The sequence below is a fragment of the Bombina bombina genome, chromosome 2 (assembly GCF_027579735.1).
Source record: "Bombina bombina isolate aBomBom1 chromosome 2, aBomBom1.pri, whole genome shotgun sequence".
Taxonomy (NCBI): Eukaryota; Metazoa; Chordata; class Amphibia; order Anura; family Bombinatoridae; genus Bombina; species Bombina bombina.
Window position 1 is genome coordinate 492,945,478 of NC_069500.1, and position 25,122 is coordinate 492,970,599.

General features: G+C 39.5%; 1 protein-coding gene across 1 annotated transcript in view; it reads left to right on the forward strand.

Moving 5' to 3' along the window:
- The window catches only part of POLE (DNA polymerase epsilon, catalytic subunit), a 571,199-nt gene that overhangs the window by 249,042 nt on the left and 297,035 nt on the right, over positions 1-25,122 (forward strand). Inside the window, exons 23-26 of the mRNA XM_053702214.1 lie at positions 23,725-23,869; positions 24,006-24,163; positions 24,232-24,427; positions 24,576-24,790. Of these exons, the coding sequence (XP_053558189.1) occupies positions 23,725-23,869; positions 24,006-24,163; positions 24,232-24,427; positions 24,576-24,790 (714 nt within the window). The remainder of the gene's footprint in view (positions 1-23,724; positions 23,870-24,005; positions 24,164-24,231; positions 24,428-24,575; positions 24,791-25,122) is intronic.

Genomic DNA, 25,122 nt, shown 5'->3' on the forward strand with positions numbered 1-25,122 from the left:
TTTAATCGTATGCAGACAGCAAAATAAACATATAAGTAGATGAACATTGTCCTGCTACATCCTCCAGGAAGGCAAACAGGGTATAGAATGTTGAGTTAAAACAAGAGTCTAGAAGACTAACCCCACTCTGGATGAACCCCAAGCTGAGTCCTTTAACAGTTCAAAGGGCCCTTTGAAGTTAGCAGCCTTATATCACTCACTCCCAATTCAGCGGCTTCATTTCTAGGGTTCTTAGAAAGCACAGCTAGGGGAAATACTAGGTCTGGTAGAATCCGCTCTGTGCTCCTTAAATCCAAAGGGCTAAATAGCGTGAAAAAAAAAGTCTAAGTCCTGCGTTAGTGTGTCCAAGAATGTAGGCTACGCCTGGAGGAGACTGACAACCAACCGGGGGCACTCCTAACCGGAGGAGCGATGCAGCCAGACCACAGGAAAGTTGAGTTGTGGGACCCCGGTACCAAATAACTGATCCGACAGATAACCAGACGCTGCCGCTAAGCCGGTTATCACTGCGGGCTCCCCTCAAGTAACCAGGAGTGATGCACACTCTGCGGACTCTCACTCATTCCATTGCGGCGCAACCGGTAAAGAGCCCACCTCTACGTCCGGCACTACTTCCTCCTCTGCAGTGGGGCGGGCTCTCCTGGGATATCCCTCTGAGACTGGCTACAGGCAGGGCCGATTCACCCGTCACTCACGGAGCCCCATTTCGCCTCCTCTCACCTTCTCTCACCTTCTGCTCCGCCACTCGCGAACCCCACCGAGGGGCCGTGGGTCCGGCAACTCGCTCTGCCACAGACAAGGAAGGCAGGTGAGAATAATCTCCTCGAAAGTTCAGGGATTCGTAAATAAAAAAAAAGAATGCGGATTTACCGCTGCAAGTACTGCAACAGAAGTTTCCCTTTAGCTTGCGATGATAAGTCAAGCTGTAAGCCCTAGACCAAGCCGGTACAACGGGCATAAAGTGAAGGCTGTGATAGCTGCTATCGGCCAGAACGCCGAGTAGGAGCACCTGTCTTGACGCTCCGCCTTCTCACCGGAAACTCCTCATCAAAGACCAGGCCTCCAAGGGTGATCTTCAATGCTCTTCTGGCCTGGCCCTAGGTCTAGTTTATCAGGTTCCAGCCGAACAACATAACTTCAGTGGCTTACATCAATCATCAGGGAGGAACGAGAAGTTCCTTAATGATGACCTAGGTATCCAAAGTAATCCAGTGGGCGGAAACCCACTCTTGCTGTCTGTCTGCAATCCGCATCCCAGGGGGGGACAACTGGGAGGCAGACTTCCTGAGCAGGCAGACCTTCATCCGGGGGAGTGGGGACTCCATACAGAAGTTTTTTCCAGTCTGATTCTCAAATAGGAATGCCAAGCTTCCGAGGTACAGGTCTCGATCCAGGGACTCTCAGGCGGTACTGATAGTCGCCCTGGCGCTACCTTGGACCTTCAGTTTAACATACCGATTTCCTCTGTTTGCTCTTCTCCTCGGGTGTTTGCTCGAATCAAGCAGGAGAGGGCCTCGGTGAGCCTCATTTTACCGGCTTGGCCTTGCAGGATTTGTTATGCAAATCTGGTGGACATGTAATTTCTACCACCTTGGAGTCTTCCGTTGAGGAAAGATATTCTATTTCAAGGGCCCTTCCTTCACCCAAATCTAGTTTCTCTGAAGCTGAATGCTTGGAGATTGAACGCTTATTTCTTTCATGTAATTAGCAAGTCCATGAGCTAGTGACGTATGGGATATACATTCCTACCAGGAGGGGCAAAGTTTCCCAAACCTCAAAATGCCTACAAATACACCCCTCACCACACCCACAAATCAGTTTTACAAACTTTGCCTCCCATAGAGGTGGTGAAGTAAGTTTGTGCTAGATTCTACGTTGATATGCGCTTCACAGCAGGCTGGAGCCCGGTTTTCCTCTCAGCGTGCAGTGAATGTCAGAGGGATGTGAAGAGAGTATTGCCTATTTGAATTCAATGATCTCCTTCTACGGGGTCTATTTCATAGGTTCTCTGTTATCGGTCGTAGAGATTCATCTCTTACCTCCCTTTTCAGATCGACGATATACTCTTATATATACCATTACCTCTACTGATTCTCGTTTCAGTACTGGTTTGGCTATCTACTACATGTAGATGAGTGTCCTGGGGTAAGTAAGTCTTATTTTTGTGACACTCTAAGCTATGGTTGGGCACTTTTATATAAAGTTCTAAATATGTATTTAAACATTTATTTGCCTTGATTCAGGATGTTCAATATTCCTTATTTCAGACAGTCAGTTTCATTATTTGGGATAATGCATTTGAATAATCAATTTTTTTCTTACCTTAAAATTTGACTTTTTTTCCTGTGGGCTGCAAAAAAAAATTTCTTTATTTCCTGCGTCATACTTGTCACCGGAAGTTGCGTCTTTTTTTTGTTGTTGACGTTTTTGCGCCAAAAGTGTCGGGCGTTACCGGATGTGGCGTCATTTTTGGCGCTAAAAAGCATTTAGGCGCCAAATAATGTGGGCGTCTTTTTTGGCGCTAAAAAATATGGGCGTCATTATTGTCTCCACATTATTTAAGTCTCATTGTTTATTTGCTTCTGGTTGCTAGAAGCTTGTTCACTGGCATTTTTTCCTATTCCTGAAATTGTCATTTAAGGAATTTGATCAATTTTGCTTTATATGTTGTTTTTTCTATTACATATTGCAAGATGTCTCAGATTGACCCTGAATCAGAAGATACTTCTGGAAAATCGCTGCCTGATGCTGGATCTACCAAAGTTAAGTGTATTTGCTGTAAACTTGTGGTATCTGTTCCTCCGGCTGTTGTTTGTAATGAATGTCATGACAAACTTGTTAATGCAGATAATATTTCCTTTAGTATTGTTCCATTACCTGTTGCTGTTCCATCAACATCTAATATTCAGGGTGTTCCTGTTAACATAAGAGATTTTGTTTCTAAATCTATTAAGAAGGCTATGTCTGTTATTCCTCCTTCTAGTAAACGTAAAAGGTCTTTTAAAACTTCTCATTTTTCAGATGAATTTTTAAATGATCATCATTCTGATTCTGATAATGATTCCTCTGGTTCAGAGGATTCTGTTTCAGAGGTTGATACTGATAAATCTTCATATTTATTCAAGATGGAATTTATTCGTTCTTTACTTAAAGAAGTCTTAATTGCTTTAGAAATAGAGGAATCTGGTCCTCTTGATACTAAATCTAAACGTTTAAATAAGGTTTTTAAATCTCCTGTAGTTATTCCAGAAGTTTTCTTTCATGTAATTAGCAAGAGTCCATGAGCTAGTGACGTATGGGATATACATTCCTACCAGGAGGGGCAAAGTTTCCCAAACCTTAAAATGCCTATAAATACACCCCTCACCACACCCACAAATCCGTTTTACAAACTTTGCCTCCTATGGAGGTGGTGAAGTAAGTTTGTGCTAGATTCTACGTTGATATGCGCTCCGCAGCAGGTTGGAGCCCGGTTTTCCTCTCAGCGTGCAGTGAATGTCAGAGGGATGTGAGGAGAGTATTGCCTATTTGAATGCAATGATCTCCTTCTATGGGGTCTATTTCATAGGTTCTCTGTTATCGGTCGTAGAGATTCATCTCTTACCTCCCTTTTCAGATCGACGATATACTCTGTTATATATATATATATACCATTACCTCTGCTGATTTTCGTTTCAGTACTGGTTTGGCTTTCTACAACATGTAGACGAGTGTCCTGGGGTAAGTAAGTCTTATTTTCTGTGACACTCTAAGCTATGGTTGGGCGCTTTTTTATAAAGTTCTAAATATATGTATTCAAACATTTATTTGCCTTGACTCAGGATGTTCAACATTCCTTATTTTCAGACAGTCAGTTTCATATTTGGGATAATGCATTTGAATCAATCATTTTTTCTTACCTTAAAAAAATTGACTTTTTCCCTGTGGGCTGTTAGGCTCGCGGGGGCTGAAAATGCTTCATTTTATTGCGTCATTCTTGGCGCAGACTTTTTTTGGCGCAAAAAATCTTTTCTGTTTCCGGCGTCATAGGTGTTGCCGGAAGTTGCGTCATTTTTTGACGTTCTTTTGCGCCAAAAATGTTGGCGTTCCGGATGTGGCGTCATTTTTGGCGCCAAAAGCATTTAGGCGCCAAATAATGTGGGCGTCTTATTTGGCGCTAAAAAAATATGGGCGTCTCTTTTGTCTCCACATTATTTAAGTCTCATTTTTCATTGTTTCTGGTTGCTAGAAGCTTGTTCTTTGGCATTTTTTCCCATTCCTGAAACTGTCATTTAAGGAAATTGATCAATTTTGCTTTATATGTTGTTTTTTTCTCTTACATATTGCAAGATGTCTCATGTTGCATCTGAGTCAGAAGATACTTCAGGAAAATCGCTGCCTGGTGCTGGAACTACCAAAGCTAAGTGTATCTGCTGTAAACTTTTGGTAGCTGTTCCTCCAGCTGTTGTTTGTATTAAATGTCATGACAAACTTGTTAATGCAGAAAATATTTCGTTTAGTAAAATACCATTACCTGTTGCAGTTCCATCAACTTCTAATGTTCAGAGTGTTCCTGATAACATAAGAGATTTTGTTTCTGAATCTATTAAGAAGGCTATGTCTGTTATTCCTCCTTCTAGTAAACATAAAAAGTCTTTTAAAACTTCTCTTTATCCAGACGAATTTTTAAATGAACATCATCATTCTGATTCTAATGATTCTTCTGGTTCAGAGGATTCTGTTTCAGAGGTTGATGCTGATAAATCTTCATTTCTTTCATGTAATTAACAAGAGTCCATGAGCTAGTGACGTATGGGATATACATTCCTACCAGGAGGGGCAAAGTTTCCCAAACCTTAAAATGCCTATAAATACACCCCTCACCACACCCACAAATCAGTTTTACAAACTTTGCCTCCAAGGGAGGTGGTGAAGTAAGTTTGTGCTAGATTCTACGTTGATATGCGCTCCGCAGCAAGTTGGAGCCCGGTTTTCCTCTCAGCGTGCAGTGAATGTCAGAGGGATGTGAAGAGAGTATTGCCTATTGAATGCAGTGATCTCCTTCTACGGGGTCTATTTCATAAGGTTCTCTGTTATCGGTCGTAGAGATTCATCTCTTACCTCCCTTTTCAGATCGACGATATACTCTTATATTTACCATTTCCTCTACTGATTCTCGTTTCAGTACTGGTTTGGCTTTCTACAAACATGTAGATGAGTGTCCTGGGGTAAGTAAGTCTTATTTTCTGTGACACTCTAAGCTATGGTTGGGCACTTTATAAAGTTCTAAATATATGTATTCAAACATTTATTTGCCTTGACTCAGAATGTTCAACTTTCCTTATTTCCAGACAGTCAGTTTCATATTTGGGATTATGCTTTCAATTATCATATTTTTTCTTACCTCAAAAATTTGACTTTTTTCCCTGTGGGCTGTTAGGCTCGCGGGGGCTGAAAATGCTTCATTTTATTGCGTCATTCTTGGCGCGGACTTTTTTGGCGCAAAAATTCTTTTCCGTTTCCGGCGTCATACGTGTCGCCGGAAGTTGCGTCATTTTTGACGTTATTTTGCGCCAAAAATGTCGGCGTTCCGGATGTGGCGTCATTTTTGGCGCCAAAAGCATTTAGGCGCCAAATAATGTGGGCGTCTTATTTGGCGCCAAAAAATATGGGCGTCGCTTTTGTCTCCACATTATTTCAGTCTCATTTTTCATTTGCTTCTGGTTGCTAGAAGCTTGATGTTTGGCATTTTTTTCCCATTCCTGAAACTGTCTTATAAGGAATTTGATCTATTTTGCTTTATATGTTGTTTTTTCTCTTACATATTGCAAGATGTCTCACGTTGCATCTGAGCCAGAAGATACTACAGGAAAACCACTGCCTGCTGGATCTACCAAAGCTAAGTGTATCTGCTGTAAACTTTTGGTAGCTATTCCTCCAGCTGTTGTTTGTAATAATTGTCATGACAAACTTGTTAAAGCAGATAATATTTCCTTTAGTGATGTACCATTGCCTGTTGCAGTTCCCTCAACATCTAAGGTGCAGAATGTTCCTGATAACATAAGAGATTTTGTTTCTGAATCCATAAAGAAGGCTTTGTCTGTTATTTCTCCTTCTAGTAAACGTAAAAAGTCTTTTAAATCTTCTCTCTCTACAGATGAATTTTTAAATGAACACCATCATTCTGATTCTTTGGACTCTTCTGGTTCAGAGGATTCTATCTCAGAGATTGATGCTGATAAATCTTCATATTTATTTAAGATGGAATTTATTCGCTCTTTACTTAAAGAAGTACTAATTGCTTTAGAAATAGAGGATTCTAGTCCTCTTGATACTAATTCTATACGTTTGGATAAGGTTTTTAAAGCTCCTGCGGTTATTCCAGAAGTCTTTCCTGTTCCTAATGCTATTTCTGCAGTAATTGCTAAGGAATGGGATAAATTGGGTAATTCATTTACTCCTTCTAAACGTTTTAAGCAATTATATCCTGTTCCGCTTGACAGGTTAGAATTTTGGGACAAAATCCCTAAAGTTGATGGGGCTATTTCTACCCTTGCTAAACGTACTACCATTCCTACGTCAGATGGTACCTCGTTTAAGGATCCTTTAGATAGAAAAATTGAATCTTTTCTAAGAAAAGCTTATCTATGTTCAGGTAATCTTCTTAGACCTGCTATATCATTGGCTGATGTTGCTGCAGCTTCAACTTTTTGGTTGGAAACTCTAGCGCAACAAGTAACAAATCGTGATTCTCATGATATTATTATTCTTCTCCAGCATGCTAATAATTTCATCTGTGATGCCATTTTTGATATTATTAGAGTTGATGTTAGATTTATGTCTCTGGCTATCTTAGCCAGAAGAGCTTTATGGCTTAAGACCTGGAATGCTGATATGGCTTCTAAATCAACTCTACTTTCCATTTCTTTCCAGGGAAACAAATTATTTGGTTCTCAGTTGGATTCTATTATTTCAACTGTTACTGGTGGGAAAGGAACTTTTTTACCACAGGATAAAAAGTCTAAAGGTAAAAACAGGGCTAACAATCGTTTTCGTTCCTTTCGTTTCAACAAAGAACAAAAGCCTGATCCTTCGTCCTCAGGAGCAGTTTCAGTTTGGAAACCATCTCCAGTCTGGAATAAATCCAAGCCTGCTAGAAAGGCAAAGCCTGCTTCTAAGTTCACATGAAGGTACGGCCCTCATTCCAGTTCAGCTGGTAGGGGGCAGGTTACGTTTTTTCAAAGAAATTTGGATCAATTCTGTTCACAATCTTTGGATTCAGAACATTGTTTCAGAAGGGTACAGAATTGGTTTCAAGATGAGACCTCCTGCAAAGAGATTTTTTCTTTCCCATGTCCCAGTAAATCCAGTGAAAGCTCAAGCATTTCTGAATTGTGTTTCAGATCTAGAGTTGGCTGGAGTAATTATGCCAGTTCCAGTTCCGGAACAGGGGATGGGGTTTTATTCAAATCTCTTCATTGTACCAAAGAAGGAGAATTCCTTCAGACCAGTTCTGGATCTAAAATTATTGAATCGTTATGTAAGGATACCAACGTTCAAGATGGTAACTGTAAGGACTATATTGCCTTTTGTTCAGCAAGGGAATTATATGTCCACAATAGATTTACAGGATGCATATCTGCATATTCCGATTCATCCAGATCATTATCAGTTCCTGAGATTCTCTTTTCTAGACAAGCATTACCAATTTGTGGCTCTACCGTTTGGACTTGCTACAGCTCCAAGAATTTTCACAAAGATTCTCGGTGCCCTTCTGTCTGTAATCAGAGAACAGGGTATTGTGGTATTTCCTTATTTGGACGATATCTTGGTGCTTGCTCAGTCTTTACATTTAGCAGAGTCTCATACGAATCGACTTGTGTTGTTTCTTCAAGATCATGGTTGGAGGATCAATTTACCAAAAAGTTCTTTGATTCCTCAAACAAGGGTAACCTTTCTGGGTTTCCAGATAGATTCAGTGTCCATGACTCTGTCTTTAACAGACAAGAGACGTCTAAAATTGATTTCAGCCTGTCGAAACCTTCAGTCTCAATCATTCCCTTCGGTAGCCTTATGCATGGAAATTCTAGGTCTTATGACTGCTGCATCGGACGCGATCCCCTTTGCTCGTTTTCACATGCGACCTCTTCAGCTCTGTATGCTGAACCAATGGTGCAGGGATTACACGAAGATATATCAATTAATATCTTTAAAACCGATTGTTCGGCACTCTCTAACGTGGTGGACAGATCACCTTCGTTTAATTCAGGGGGCTTCTTTTGTTCTTCCGACCTGGACTGTAATTTCAACAGATGCAAGTCTCACAGGTTGGGGAGCTGTGTGGGGATCTCTGACGGCACAAGGAGTTTGGGAATCTCAGGAGGTGAGATTACCGATCAATATCTTGGAACTCCGTGCAGTTTTCAGAGCTCTTCAGTTTTGGCCTCTTCTGAAGAGAGAATCGTTCATTTGTTTTCAGACAGACAATGTCACCACTGTGGCATACATCAATCATCAAGGAGGGACTCACAGTCCTCTGGCTATGAAAGAAGTATCTCGAATTTTGGTTTGGGCGGAATCCAGCTCCTGTCTAATCTCTGCGGTTCATATCCCAGGTGTAGACAATTGGGAAGCGGATTATCTCAGTCGCCAAACGTTGCATCCGGGCGAATGGTCTCTTCACCCAGAGGTATTTCTTCAGATTGTTCAAATGTGGGGGCTCCCAGAGATAGATCTGATGGCCTCTCATCTAAACAAGAAACTTCCCAGGTATCTGTCCAGATCCCGGGATCCTCAGGCGGAGGCAGTGGATGCATTATCACTTCCTTGGAAGTATCATCCTGCCTATATCTTTCCGCCTCTAGTTCTTCTTCCAAGAGTAATCTCCAAGATTCTGAGGGAATGCTCGTTTGTTCTGCTAATAGCTCCGGCATGGCCTCACAGGTTTTGGTATGCGGATCTTGTCCGGATGGCATCTTGCCAACCATGGACTCTTCCGTTAAGACCAGACCTTCTGTCACAAGGCCCTTTTTTCCATCCGGATCTGAAATCCTTAAATTTAAAGGTATGGAGATTGAACGCTTGATTCTTGGTCATAGAGGTTTCTCTGTCTCCGTGATTAATACTATGTTACAGGCTCGTAAATCTGTATCTCGAGAGATATATTATAGAGTCTGGTAGACTTATATTTCTTGGTGTCTTTCTCATCATTTTTCTTGGCATTCTTTTAGAATACCGAGAATTTTACAGTTTCTTCAGGATGGTTTAGATAAGGGTTTGTCCGCAAGTTCTTTGAAAGGACAAATCTCCGCTCTTTCTGTTCTTTTTCACAGAAAGATTGCTATTCTTCCTGATATTCATTGTTTTGTACAAGCTTTGGTTCGTATAAATCCTGTCATTAAGTCAATTTCTCCTCCTTGGAGTTTGAATTTGGTTCTGGGAGCTCTTCAAGCTCCTCCGTTTGAACCTATGCATTCATTGGACATTAAATTACTTTCTTGGAAAGTTTTGTTCCTTTTGGCCATCTCTTCTGCTAGAAGAGTTTCTGAATTATCTGCTCTTTCGTGTGAGTCTCCTTTTCTGATTTTTCATCAGGATAAGGCGGTGTTGCGAACTTCTTTTGAATTTTTACCTAAAGTTGTGAATTCCAACAACATTAGTAGAGAAATTGTGGTTCCTTCATTATGTCCTAATCCTAAGAATTCTAAGGAGAAATCATTGCATTCTTTGGATGTTGTTAGAGCTTTGAAATATTATGTTGAAGCTACGAAATCTTTCCGTAAGACTTCTAGTCTATTTGTTATCTTTTCCGGTTCTAGGAAAGGCCAGAAAGCTTCTGCCATTTCTTTGGCATCTTGGTTGAAATCTTTAATTCATCTTGCCTATGTTGAGTCGGGTAAAATTCCGCCTCAGAGAATTACAGCTCATTCTACTAGGTCAGTATCTACTTCCTGGGCGTTTAGGAATGAAGCTTCGGTTGACCAGATCTGCAAAGCAGCAACTTGGTCCTCTTTGCATACTTTTACTAAATTCTACCATTTTGATGTATTTTCTTCTTCTGAAGCAGTTTTTGGTAGAAAAGTTCTTCAGGCAGCGGTTTCAGTTTGAATCTTCTGCTTATGTTTTTTGTTAAACTTTATTTTGGGTGTGGATTATTTTCAGCAGGAATTGGCTGTCTTTATTTTATCCCTCCCTCTCTAGTGACTCTTGTGTGGAAAGATCCACATCTTGGGTAGTCATTATCCCATACGTCACTAGCTCATGGACTCTTGTTAATTACATGAAAGAAAACATAATTTATGTAAGAACTTACCTGATAAATTCATTTCTTTCATATTAACAAGAGTCCATGAGGCCCACCCTTTTTTGTGGTGGTTATGATTTTTTTGTATAAAGCACAATTATTCCAATTCCTTATTTTATATGCTTCGCACTTTTTTTCTTATCACCCCACTTCTTGGCTATTCGTTAAACTGATTTGTGGGTGTGGTGAGGGGTGTATTTATAGGCATTTTAAGGTTTGGGAAACTTTGCCCCTCCTGGTAGGAATGTATATCCCATACGTCACTAGCTCATGGACTCTTGTTAATATGAAAGAAATGAATTTATCAGGTAAGTTCTTACATAAATTATGTTATTTATTTAAAATGGAATTTATTCGTTCTTTACTTAAAGAAGTCCTAATTGCATTAGAAATTGAGGATTCTGGTCCTCTTGATACTAAATCTAAACGTTTAGACAAGGTCTTTAAATCTCCTGTAGTTATTCCAGAAGTTTTTCCTGTTCCTAGTGCTATTTCTGAAGTAATTTCCAGGGAATGGAATAATTTGGGTAATTCATTTACTCCTTCTAAACGTTTTAAGCAATTATATCCTGTGCCGTCTGACAGATTAGAATTTTGGGACAAAATCCCTAAAGTTGATGGGGCTATCTCTACCCTTGCTAAACGTACTACTATTCCTACGGCAGATGGTACTTCCTTTAAGGATCCTTTAGATAGGAAAATTGAATCCTTTCTAAGAAAAGCTTATTTGTGTTCAGGTAATCTTCTTAGACCTGTTATATCTTTGGCGGATGTTGCTGCAGCTTCAACTTTATGGTTGGAAACTTTAGCGCAACAAGTAACAGATCATGATTCTCATAACATTATTATTCTTCTTCAACATGCTAATAATTTTATCTGTTATGCCATTTTTGATATTATCAGAGTTGATGTCAGGTTTATGTCTAGCTATTTTAGCTAGAAGAGCTTTATGGCTTAAAACTTGGAATGCTGATATGTCTTCTAAATCGACTCTACTTTCCCTTTCTTTCCAGGGTAATAAATTATTTGGTTCTCAGTTGGATTCTATTATCTCAACTGTTACTGGTGGGAAAGGAACTTTTTTACCACAGGATAAAAAATCTAAGGGTAAAAACAGGGCTAATAATCGTTTTCGTTCCTTTCGTTTCAACAAAGAACAAAAGCCTGATCCTTCATCCTCAGGAGCAGTTTCAGTTTGGAAACCATCTCCAGTCTGGAATAAATCCAAGCCTTCTAGAAAAGCAAAGCCAGCTTCTAAGTCCACATGAAGGTGCGGCCCTCATTCTAGCTCAGCTGGTAGGGGGCAGATTACGTTTTTTCAAAGAAATTTGGATCAATTCTGTTCACAATCTTTGGATTCAGAACATTATTTCAGAAGGGTACAGAATTGGTTTCAAGATAAGACCTCCTGCAAAGAGATTCTTTCTTTCCCGTGTCCCAGTAAACCCAGCGAAAGCTCAAGCATTTCTGAAATGTGTTTCAGATCTAGAGTTGGCTGGAGTAATTATGCCAGTTCCAGTTCTGGAACAGGGGCTGGGGTTTTATTCGAATCTCTTCATTGTACCAAAGAAGGAGAATTCCTTCAGACCAGTTCTGGATCTAAAAATATTGAATCGTTCTGTAAGGATACCAACATTTAAAATGGTAACTGTAAGGACTATCCTGCCTTTTGTTCAGCAAGGGCATTATATGTCTACAATAGATTTACAGGATGCTTATCTGCATATACCGATTCATCCAGCTCACTATCAGTTTCTGAGATTCTCTTTCCTAGACAAGCATTACCAGTTTGTGGCTCTGCCGTTTGGCCTAGCAACAGCTCCAAGAATTTTTACAAAGGTTCTCGGTGCCCTTCTATCTGTAATCAGAGAACAGGGTATTGTGGTATTTCCTTATTTGGACGATATCTTGGTACTTGCTCAGTCTTCACATTTAGCAGAATTTCATACGAATCGACTTTTGTTGTTTCTTCAAAATCATGGTTGGAGGATCAATTCACTAAAAAGTTCATTGATTCCTCAGACAAGGGTAACCTTTTTGGGTTTCCAGGTAGATTCAGTGTCCATGACTCTATCTTTGACAGACAAGAGACGTCTAAAATTGATTTCAGCTTGTCGAAACCTTCAGTCACAATCATTCCCTTCGGTAGCCTTATGCATGGAAATTCTAGGTCTTATGACTGCTGCATCGGACGCGATCCCCTTTGCTCGTTTTCACATGCGACCTCTTCAGCTCTGTATGCTGAACCAATGGTGCAGGGATTACACAAAGATATCTCAATATCTTTAAAACCGATTGTACGACACTCTCTGACGTGGTGGACAGATCACCATTGTTTAGTTCAGGGGGCTTCTTTTGTTCTTCCGACCTGGACTGTAATTTCAACAGATGCAAGTCTTACAGGTTGGGGAGCTGTGTGGGGGTCTCTGACAGCACAAGGGGTTTGGGAATCTCAGGAGGTGAGATTACCAATCAATATTTTGGAACTCCGTGCAATTTTCAGAGCTCTTCAGTCTTGGCCTCTTCTGAAGAGAGAATCGTTCATTTGTTTTCAGACAGACAATGTCACAACTGTGGCATACATCAATCATCAAGGAGGGACTCACAGTCCTCTGGCTATGAAAGAAGTATCTCGAATTCTGGTTTGGGCGGAATCCAGCTCCTGTCTAATCTCTGCGGTTCATATTCCAGGAATAGACAATTGGGAAGCAGATTATCTCAGTCGCCAAACGTTGCATCCGGGCAAATGGTCTCTTCACCCAGAGTTATTTCTTCAGATTGTTCAAATGTGGGAACTTCCAGAAATAGATCTGATGGCTTCTCATCTAAACAAGAAACTTCCCAGGTATCTGTCCAGATCCCGGGATCCTCAGGCGGAGGCAGTGGATGCATTATCACTTCCTTGGAAGTATCATCCTGCCTATATCTTTCCGCCTCTAGTTCTTCTTCCAAGAGTAATCTCCAAGATTCTGAAGGAATGCTCGTTTGTTCTGCTGGTAGCTCCAGCATGGCCTCACAGGTTTTGGTATGCGGATCTTGTCCGGATGGCCTCTTGCCAACCGTGGACTCTTCCGTTAAGACCAGACCTTCTGTCGCAAGGTCCTTTTTTCCATCAGGATCTTAAATTTAAAGGTATGGAGATTGAACGCTTGATTCTTGGTCAAAGAGGTTTCTCTGACTCTGTGATTAATACTATGTTACAGGCTCGTAAATCTGTATCTAGAGAGATATATTATAGTGTCTGGAAGACTTATATTTCTTGGTGTCTTTCTCATCATTTTTCCTGGCATTCTTTTAGAATTCCGAAAATTTTACAGTTTCTTCAGGATGGTTTAGATAAAGGTTTGTCCAAGTTCCTTGAAAGGTCAAATCTCTGCTCTTTCTGTTCTTTTTCACAGAAAGATTGCTAATCTTCCTGATATTCATTGTTTTGTACAAGCCTTGGTCATTAAGTCAATTTCTCCTCCTTGGAGTTTGAATTTGGTTCTGGGGGCTCTTCAAGCTCCTCCGTTTGAACCTATGCATTCATTGGACATTAAATTACTTTCTTGGAAAGTTTTGTTCCTTTTGGCCATCTCTTCTGCCAGAAGAGTCTCTGAATTGTCTGCTCTTTCTTGTGAGTCTCCTTTTCTGATTTTTCATCAGGATAAGGCAGTGTTGCGAACTTCTTTTGAATTTTTACCTAAGGTTGTGAATTCCAACAACATTAGTAGAGAAATTGTAGTTCCTTCATTATGCCCTAATCCTAAGAATTCTAAGGAGAAATCATTGCATTCTTTGGATGTTGTTAGAGCTTTGAAATATTATGTTGAAGCTACTAAGACTTTCCGAAAGACTTCTAGTCTATTTGTTATCTTTTCCGGTTCTAGAAAAGGCCAGAAAGCTTCTGCCATTTCTTTGGCATCTTGGTTGAAATCTTTAATTCATCATGCCTATGTTGAGTCGGGTAAAACTCCGCCTCAGAGGATTACAGCTCATTCTACTAGGTCAGTTTCTACTTCCTGGGCGTTTAGGAATGAAGCTTCGGTTGATCAGTTTTTCAAAGCAGCAACTTGGTCTTCTTTGCATACTTTTACTAAATTCTACCATTTTGATGTGTTTTCTTCTTCTGAAGCAGTTTTTGGTAGAAAAGTACTTCAGGCAGCCGTTTCAGTTTGAATCTTCTGCTTATGTTTTCATTTAAACTTTATTTTGGGTGTGGATTATTTTCAGCAGGAATTGGCTGTCTTTATTTTATCCCTCCCTCTCTAGTGACTCTTGCGTGGAAAGATCCACATCTTGGGTAGTCATTATCCCATCACTAGCTCATGGACTCTTGTTAATTACATGAAAGAAAACATAATTTATGTAAGAACTTACCTGATAAATTCATTTCTTTCATATTAGCAAGAGTCCATGAGGCCCACCCTTTTTTGTGGTCGTTATGATTTTTTTGTATAAAGCACAATTATTCCAATTCCTTATTTTTTATGCTTTCGCACTTTTTTCTTATCACCCCACTTCTTGGCTATTCGTTAAACTGATTTGTGGGTGTGGTGAGGGGTGTATTTATAGGCATTTTAAGGTTTGGGAAACTTTGCCCCTCCTGGTAGGAATGTATATCCCATACGTCACTAGCTCATGGACTCTTGCTAATATGAAAGAAATGAATTTATCAGGTAAGTTCTTACATAGACATTAAATTCGTATAGAGAGACTAAAGTTTCAGAGCATATATAAATACTCTGAAAAAAGCAAGGGTAAAAATAGGCACACAGACAGCTCCTTTGTAAAAAATATTTTTTCATTTATTTAGATTTCCCATTCACGTCAGTGAAAAATACTTTGAGCTTTGCCACACCACATAAGATGAACAATATATACAAAATGAATAAACACCACAAAGTGTAGGTAAAACACAAAAACTGGGACCTGAATTGAATAAAGCATACGTATGCTACCCAGATCTAAAATAGTGTGTAGCAAAATATGTGTGTTGTGGTAATTTATCTATAACGATCTAGTTGCAAAATACATTCAAACATGCTAAATGTTGCAAGAATCCTCGAAATACATGTAGCAAGCAAACAACAGATGTATGGATAAAGTCCACAAATATAGATATGGAGCAAGGATAAGCAAATTTGATAGTAATCTGGATCAAAAACAGTGGTTTTGGAAACGGATAAGCACTTATCTTAAGCGTGTAATTCCTAAGCGCTTCTAGAACCCAAGTACTCTCCGTATAACGCTATCACAGCGTGTGACGTCACTAGAGGACGGGCGGTGAAATTGTCAAGTCTCTCTGATTGGTAGAATAGGTAGGAGTGTATCCACAGGTCTCCGGTGAGTATCCGCTCGCCACCAATGAAAGAACCAGGCTTCCACTAGGTATGATGGGCGTTGTTAACTAGTAATGAAAGAGCCAGGCTTTCTTACTAAAAGCGGACAAATCTTTATACCAAGATGTACCTCAACAAATTTTCACAAGCACAATCCATATTAGATATAGGTCACCGATGTAAATAGTAATGAAAGAACCAGGCTTCCTTACTATAAGCGGACTGCTTGCCTTTCCTCAGCGTGTCTTTGCAACCACAGTGCTTATTATAAGCCAAACACAGTTCACATGTGAAATAAATGAATGAATGATCCAAAATATCCTTATTCCAAAGTCAAAACACAATGCAAATGTCCCAAGATGTAGAAATCACATGAATTTGCTTTACCATAATTTTTTCATATAGAAGATAGGAGTTAAATAGGGTATACTCCTAGAGATTAAAACACAGCACAGCCAACGACCGTTTCACCCCCACAGTAAGTGTGTGTCACAGGGGCTCATCAGGGCATATTGTGTCCTTACCGGACTTCCTCTTTTAAAGGTACACCTGGCCAATCACAGGTGATCCTTCTTTTTGTAGGTGATTCCTCTCTTAAAGCTATATACACCTAGATTGCCCTAAGTTATCGTGTAGTGTTTATTTACATTAATAAAGTGACCATATTATACTGAACTTGCTTAATTCCTTAGCATTCCAGAATTGTATCACTAAATTGTACATCCTATATTACAACAGATACTCTGCCAGATACATTTAGGGACTTAAGAGATTTTTATTTTATTATTTTATTTTGACCATTTACAGGAAACTGGCATATTCCAGTTTCTCATTTAAACCAGTTGGAAATCTAGTACCAAGTCTATAGATCCATTTTGTTTCTTTTTGAAGGAGTGTCTTGTCATTATTACCACCCCTGCCATTCGTTATACCTTTGTCAATAATGATAAATTTTAAAGTTTCTGTATTTCCATTGTGGAAAATGCCAAAATGTGGGACGGGTCTGTGAATGAATTCAATGACTTTGTCCAAATGTTGAACCATAATGACAGGAACATCATCCTCACATCGGAAACTGATATGAAGGAATTAAACTTCCTAGACATAACCATTAAAAAGGAAGGACAAAAAATTGTCACTGAAAATTTCAGGAAAAAGAATGCCACTAATAATATCTTGCATGCAGGAAGTGGCCATCCTTTACACCTAATAAAAGGGATTCCATATGGTCAGTTCCTTCGCCTGAGAAGGAATTGCTCCTCACTGTCTAAATTTAATATCCATGCATCACTTATGAAAGAGAGATTTCTTCAAAGGGGGTACTCAAACAAATCCCTAAAAAAAGCAATGTGGAAGGCTAAACATGCCAGTAGGGATGATCTTCTATATGGCACTAGATCAAAATCTGACCAAGGTAATATCAGATTTATTTCAAAATTTAACAACCAATGGCAAAATGTCAGATCAGTTTTGAGAAAAAACTGGCACATTTTGACTCTGGATGACAAAGTCAAAAAGGTGATTGGCGATAAGCCACTTCTGACAGCCCGTAAAGCACTAAGCCTGAGAGATATTTTGGTAAAAAGTCAATTCGTGAGAAGTCCTTCTTCTGCTGATTGGCTGAGAAAGGACAGAGGAGTTAAAGGGAGCTACCCATGTGGACACTGTGTATACTGTGTCCACATGGACAGCACCAAGCAATTCTCTGTCCAAGCTGGTAAAAGCTATGATATAAGGTTCTTCTTCAATTGTCAATCTGAAGGGGTGATTTACCTTCTCCGATGCTCATGCCCGGTTTTTTACGTTGGAAAAACAAAGAGATTAGTGAAGGACCGGGTTCAGGAGCATCGTGATGATATCATACATTCTAGGGACACAAATGTAGCAAGACATTTTGGCATTTTCCACAATGGAAATACAGAAACTTTAAAATTTATCATTATTGACAAAGGTATAACGAATGGCAGGGGTGGTAATAATGACAAGACACTCCTTCAAAAAGAAACAAAATGGATCTATAGACTTGGTACTAGATTTCCAACTGGTTTAAATGAGAAACTGGAATATGCCAGTTTCCTGTAAATGGTCAAAATAAAATAATAAAATAAAAATCTCTTAAGTCCCTAAATGTATCTGGCAGAGTATCTGTTGTAATATAGGATGTACAATTTAGTGATACAATTCTGGAATGCTAAGGAATTAAGCAAGTTCAGTATAATATGGTCACTTTATTAATGTAAATAAACACTACACGATAACTTAGGGCAATCTAGGTGTATATAGCTTTAAGAGAGGAATCACCTACAAAAAGAAGGATCACCTGTGATTGGCCAGGTGTACCTTTAAAAGAGGAAGTCCGGTAAGGACACAATATGCCCTGATGAGCCCCTGTGACACACACTTACTGTGGGGGTGAAACGGTCGTTGGCTGTGCTGTGTTTTAATCTCTAGGAGTATACCCTATTTAACTCCTATCTTCTATATGAAAAAATTATGGTAAAGCAAATTCATGTGATTTCTACATCTTGGGACATTTGCATTGTGTTTTGACTTTGGAATAAGGATATTTTGGATCATTCATTCATTTATTTCACATGTGAACTGTGTTTGGCTTATAATAAGCACTGTGGTTGCAAAGACACGCTGAGGAAAGGCAAGCAGTCCGCTTATAGTAAGGAAGCCTGGTTCTTTCATTACTATTTACATCGGTGACCTATATCTAATATGGATTGTGCTTGTGAAAATTTGTTGAGGTACATCTTGGTATAAAGATTTGTCCGCTTTTAGTAAGAAAGCCTGGCTCTTTCATTACTAGTTAACAACGCCCATCATACCTAGTGGAAGCCTGGTTCTTTCATTGGTGGCGAGCGGATACTCACCGGAGACCTGTGGATACACTCCTACCTATTCTACCAATCAGAGAGACTTGACAATTTCACCGCCCGTCCTCTAGTGACGTCACACGCTGTGATAGCGTTATACGGAGAGTACTTGGGTTCTAGAAGCGCTTAGGAATTACACGCTTAAGATAAGTGCTTATCCGTTTCCAAAACCACTGTTTTTGATCCAGATTACTATCAAATTTGCTTATCCTTGCTCCATATCTATATTTGTGGACTTTATCCATACATCTGTTGTTTGCTTGCTACATGTATTTCGAGGATTCTTGCAACATTTAGCATGTTTGAATGTATTTTGCAACTAGATCGTTATAGATAAATTACCACAACACACATATTTTGCTACACACTATTTTAGATCTGGGTAGCATACGTATGCTTTATTCAATTCAGGTCCCAGTTTTTGTGTTTTACCTACACTTTGTGGTGTTTATTCATTTTGTATATATTGTTCATCTTATGTGGTGTGGCAAAGCTCAAAGTATTTTTCACTGACGTGAATGGGAAATCTAAATAAATGAAAAAATATTTTTTACAAAGGAGCTGTCTGTGTGCCTATTTTTACCCTTGCTTTTTTCAGAGTATTTATATATGCTCTGAAACTTTAGTCTCTCTATACGAATTTAATGTCTATACTTTTTAAAGGGTGGCACCAGTACAATATTTGAGCAATATTACCTACTCTCACCCTCATTTATATATTTTAAGTTCTTACATAAATGATGTTTTTCCTGTCCCTGATGCTATTTCTGAAGTCATTTCCAGGGAATGGAATAATTTGGGTAATTAATTTACTCCTTCTAAACGTTTTAAGCAATTATATCCTGTGCCATCTGACAGATTAGAGTTTTGGGACAAATTCCCTAAGGTTGATGGGGCTATCTCTACTCTTGCTAAACGTACTACTATTCCTACGGCAGATAGTACTTCCTTTAAGGATCCTTTAGATAGGAAAATTGAATCCTTTCTAAGAAAAGCTTACTTATGTTCAGGTAATCTTCTTAGACCTGCTATATCTTTAGCGGATGTTGCTGCAGCTTCAACTTTCTGGTTGGAAGCTTTAGCGCAACAAGTATCAGATCATAATTTCCATAGCATTGTTAATCTTCTTCAACATGCTAATAATTTTATTTGTGATGCCATCTTTGATATCATTAGGGTTGATGTCAGGTATATGTCTTTAGCTATTCTAGCTAGAAGAGCTTTATGGCTTAAAACTTGGAATGCTGATATGTCTTCTAAGTCAACTTTGCTTTCCCTTTCTTTAAAACCGATTGTACGACACTCTCTGACGTGGTGGACAGACCACCATCGTTTAGTTCAGGGGGCTTCTTTTGTTCTTCCGGCCTGGACTGTGATCTCAACAGATGCAAGTATGACAGGTTGGGGAGCTCTATGGGGGTCTCTGACAGCACAAGGGGTTTGGGAATCTCAGGAGGCGAGATTACCAATCAACATTTTGGAACTCGGTGCGATTTTCAGAGCTCTTCAGTCATGGCCTCTTCTAAAGAGAGAGTTGTTCATTTGTTTTCAGACAGACAATGTCACAACTGTGGCATATGTCAATCATCAAGGAGGGACTCACACTCCTCTGGCTATGAAAGAAGTATCTCGAATACTGGTATGGGCAGAATCCAGCTCCTGTCTAATTTCTGCGGTTCATATCCCAGGTATAGACAATTGGGAAGCGGATTATCTCAGTCGCCAAACATTACATCAGGGCGAATGGTCTCTTCACCCAGAGGTATTTCTTCAGAATGTTCAAATGTGGGGACTTCCAGAAATAGATCTGATGGCTTCTCATCTAAACGGGAAGCTTCCCAGGTATCTGTCCATATCCAGGGATCCTCAGGTGGAAGCAGTGGATGCATTGTCACTTCCTTGGAAGTATCATCCTGCCTATATCTTTCCTCCTCTAGTTCTTCTTCCAAGAGTGATTTCCAAGATTCTAAAGGAGCGTCCGTTTGTTCTGCTGGTAGCTCCAGCATGGCCTCACAGGTTTTGGTATGCGGATCTTGTCCGGATGGCTACTTGCCAACCGTGGACTCTTCCGTTAAGACCAGACCTTCTGTCGCAAGGTCCTTTTTTCCATCAGGATCTCAAATCCTTAAATTTGAAGGTATGGAGATTGAACGTTTGATTCTCAGTCATAGAGGTTTCTCTGACTCCGTAATTAATACTATGTTACAGGCTCGTAAATCTGTTTCTAGGAAGATATATTATCGAGTGTGGAAGACTTACATTTCTTGGTGTTCTTCTCATCTTTTTTCTTGGCATTCTTTTAGAATTCCTAGAATTTTACAGTTTCTTCAGGATGGTTTGGATAAAGGTTTGTCTGCAAGTTCCTTGAAAGGACAAATCTCTGCTCTTTCTGTTCTTTTTCACAGAAAGATTGCTAATCTTCCTGATATTCATTGTTTTGTACAGGCTTTGGTTCGTATAAAACCTGTCATTAAGTCAATTTCTCCTCCTTGGAGTTTGAATTTGGTTCTGGGCGCTCTTCAAGCTCCTCCGTTTGAACCTATGCATTCGCTGGATATTAAATTACTTTCTTGGAAAGTTTTGTTCCTTTTGGCCATCTCTTCTGCTAGAAGAGTTTCTGAATTATCTGCTCTTTCTTGTGAGTCTCCTTTTCTGATTTTTCATCAGGATAAGGCGGTGTTGCGAACTTCATTTAAATTTTTACCTAAGGTTGTGAATTCTAACAACATTAGTACAGAAATTGTGGTTCCTTCTTTGTGTCCTAATCCTAAGAACTCTAAGGAAAGATCATTGCATTTTTTGGATGTAGTTAGAGCTTTTGAAATATTATGTTGAAGCTACTAAAGATTTCCGAAAGACTTCTAGTCTATTTGTTATCTTTTCTGGTTCTAGAAAAGGTCAGAAGGCTTCTGCCATTTCTTTGGCATCTTGGTTAAAGTCTTTGATTCATCATGCTTCTGTCGAGTCGGGTAGAACTCCGCCTCAAAGGATTACAGCTCATTCGACTAGGTCAGTTTCTACTTCCTGGGCGTTTAGGAATGAAGCTTCGGTTGATCAGATTTGCAAAGCAGCAACTTGGTCTTCTTTGCATACTTTTACTAAATTCTACCATTTTGATGTGTTTTCTTCTTCTGAAGCAGTTTTTGGTAGAAAAGTACTTCAGGCAGCTGTTTCAGTTTGATTCTTCTGCTTATAATTTCAGTTTTTTCATTATAAGATTTAAACTTTGTTTTGGGTGTGGATTATTTTCAGCGGAATTGGCTGTCTTTATTTTATCCCTTCCTCTCTAGTGACTCTTGCGTGGAAGATCCACATCTTGGGTATTCATTATCCCATACGTCACTAGCTTATTTACTCTTGCTAATTACATGAAAGAAAACATAATTTATGTAAGAACTTACCTGATAAATTCATTTCTTTCATATTAGCAAGAGTCCATGAGGCCCACCCTTTTTTGTGGTGGTTATGATTTTTTTGTATAAAGCACAATTATTCCAATTCCTTATTTTTTATGCTTTCGCACTTTTTTCTTATCACCCCACTTCTTGGCTATTCGTTAAACTGATTTGTGGGTCTGGTGAGGGGTGTATTTGTAGGCATTTTGAGGTTTGGGAAACTTTGCCCCTCCTGGTAGGAATGTATATCCCATACGTCACTAGCTCATGGACTCTTGCTAATATGAAAGAAATGAATTTATCAGGTAAGTTCTTACATAAATTATGTTTTTTAGCCAAGCGTGGCTTTACAGAATCGGTCAGAGACCATGATTCAGGCTCGTAAATCTGTTACTAGTAAGATTACCATAAGATATGGCGTATATATCTTTATTGGTGTGAATCCATGTACTACTTCTGGCGTAGAGTTAGGATTCCTAGAATTTTGTCCTTTCTCCAAGAGAGTTTGGAGAAAGGATTATCGACTAGTTCCCTAAAGGGTCAAATTTCTGCCTTATCAATTTTGTTTCACAAATGTCTGACAGATGTTCCAGGATGTGCAATCTTTTTGTCAGGCCTTGGTCAGGATCAGGCCTGTGTTCAAGCCAGTTACTCCACCATGGAGTTTTAATTTGGCTTTCAAAGTTCTTCAAGGGGCTCCATTTGAGCCTATGCATTCCTTAGATATTAAGTTGTTATCTTGGAAAGTTTCATTTCTTGCTGCTTTTTCTTCTGCTCGCAGCTTGATTGTCAAAGATTGCGGCATTACAGTATGAGTCCCCTTACCTTAATTTTCATTTGATAAGGTAATTTTTACGTACTAAATTAGGATTTCTTCCTAGAGTGGTTTCTGATCGGAACAATAATCAGTAGATTGTTGTTCATTCCTTGTGTCCTAATCCTATCTCTCAGAGGGTATGGCTTCTGCACAATTTGGACGTGGTTCGTTCCTTAATGTTTTACCTGCAGACGACTAAGGTTTTTTCGTCAGTCTTCCGCTTTGTTTGAGGTTTTCTCAGGAAAACGTAAGGGACAGAAAGCTACGGCGACTTCTGTCTTTTTGGCTGAATAGTTTTATAGGTTTTGCATACGAGTCTGCTGGACAGCAGCCTCCAGTGAGAGTTACGGCTCATTCCATGAGGGCTGTTGCTTAATCATGGGTTTTTAAGAATGAGGTTTCTGTGCAAGGCTGCAACTCTGTCCCCTCTTCACTCTTTTTAAAAATTCTACGAATTTGACATTTTTGCCTCAGTGAGGCTGTTTTTGGGGAAGGGTTCTTCAAGCAGTGGTGCCTTCCGTTTAGGTCCCCTGTCTTGTCCCTCCCGTATCATCTGTGTACTCAGGCTTGGGTATGGATTCCCAATAGTAATTAAGATAATCCCGTGGACTCATTGTGTCATTAAAAAGAAAAAAACATTTATGCTTACCTGATAACTGTATTTCTTTTTTGACACAAGTCCACTGCCCACCCTGTTATTTAGACAGGTTATTTGTATGTTATAAACTTCAGACACCTCTGCACCTTGTTTCTTCCTTTCTCGTCCTAACGTTGGTCGAATGACTGGAGTGGGAGGGAAGGGAGGAGCTATTTAACAGCTTTGCTGTGATGCTCTTTGCCGCCTCCTGCAGGGGAGGAGTGATATTCCCATTAGTAATTAAGATGATCCGTGGACTCATCGTGTCAAAAAAGAAATACATTTATCAGGTAAGCATACATTTTCTTTTTCTGTCAGATTTACTATTTAATATAGTTCTTGTCAATTGCTTTACTTTTTTGACCTTTTTTATTTTATGTGTATGAACAGGAGGCCACTGGAGCTAGACACAGATGGAATTTGGTGCGTTTTGCCCAATAGTTTCCCTGAGAATTTTGTCATCAAGTCTACAAATTCAAAGAAACCTAAAGTGACTATATCTTACCCGGGAGCCATGCTTAATATCCTGGTGAAGGTGAGAGCTTTATGTTTTAAATAAACTGATGTTTTGTAGATCTGACATTAAAATGCTCATTCTTAATCCCTTAGATGTGGGAAAGGCTGTAGCAACAGAAAACTTGTACCTCTGACTCTTATGCTTTTATTTCTAGGAGGGATTTACAAATCATCAGTATCAAGAGCTTAGTGATCCATCCACACTTACTTACATAACCCGCTCTGAGAACAGTATCTTTTTTGAAGTAGATGGGCCATACCTGGCCATGATTTTACCTGCCTCCAAGGAAGAGGGGAAGAAGCTAAAGAAAAGGTTGGTTTCTGCATATATTTTCATATTGTCTCTTGCACATAACTGTTACTAATGCTTTTACCTTGCAGGTATGCTGTATTTAATGAAGATGGCTCACTAGCTGAGCTCAAAGGTTTTGAGGTGAAACGTCGTGGGGAGCTTCAGCTAATTAAAATCTTTCAGTCATCCGTATTTGAGGCATTTCTTAAGGGCAGCACTCTGGAAGAGGTGTATGCTTCAGTGGCCAAGGTTGCAGATTACTGGCTGGATGTGCTCTATAGCAAGGTAAGTGATCAGAAAATCTTTAACAACAAGGTACTGAGTAATGCTGTAAATTTTAGGCATTGTTCTTTTTATTAATCAGTAAATATTTTTCAAGGAGTTGTTTGAATAATGCTTGCTAAATAATAGTTTGTGGACGGTTACTCTACAGGCAGCTAATATGCCAGATTCTGAACTGTTTGAGCTGATTTCTGAGAACCGGTCCATGTCCCGACGACTAGAGGATTACGGGGAACAGAAATCCACTTCCATTAGCACTGCTAAGCGCCTGGCAGAGTTCCTTGGTGACCAGATGGTGAAGGATGCTGGCCTAAGCTGTCGTTATGTCATCTCTCGGAAACCTGAGGGTTCTCCAGTCACAGAGAGGTGAGATTGTTTGAGATGTATTAAGTTTGCAAGTTCTATGAGAGCATGTCAGTCATGGCTTCAGAGTGTGTATTTCATCAGATGGTGAGAATCCATGAGTCAATACATGTGCGAATAAGGGTTAATCTTCCCTTTATTGGGACGTTTTTTCCTCTTTGGGCTAATTTTGTTGAAATACTTTTAGTATGTGTGTGGCTTATGTTTTATACAGGTATTTATGTATAAACTTAAAATTTGGCAGTTGGTTTTCTTTGCTTGCTTAGCTAGAACAGACTGACTGCTTAAGCATTTGTGTAAATTAAGCTCTGGTGTTGTAGGCAGAGGGAAACGCA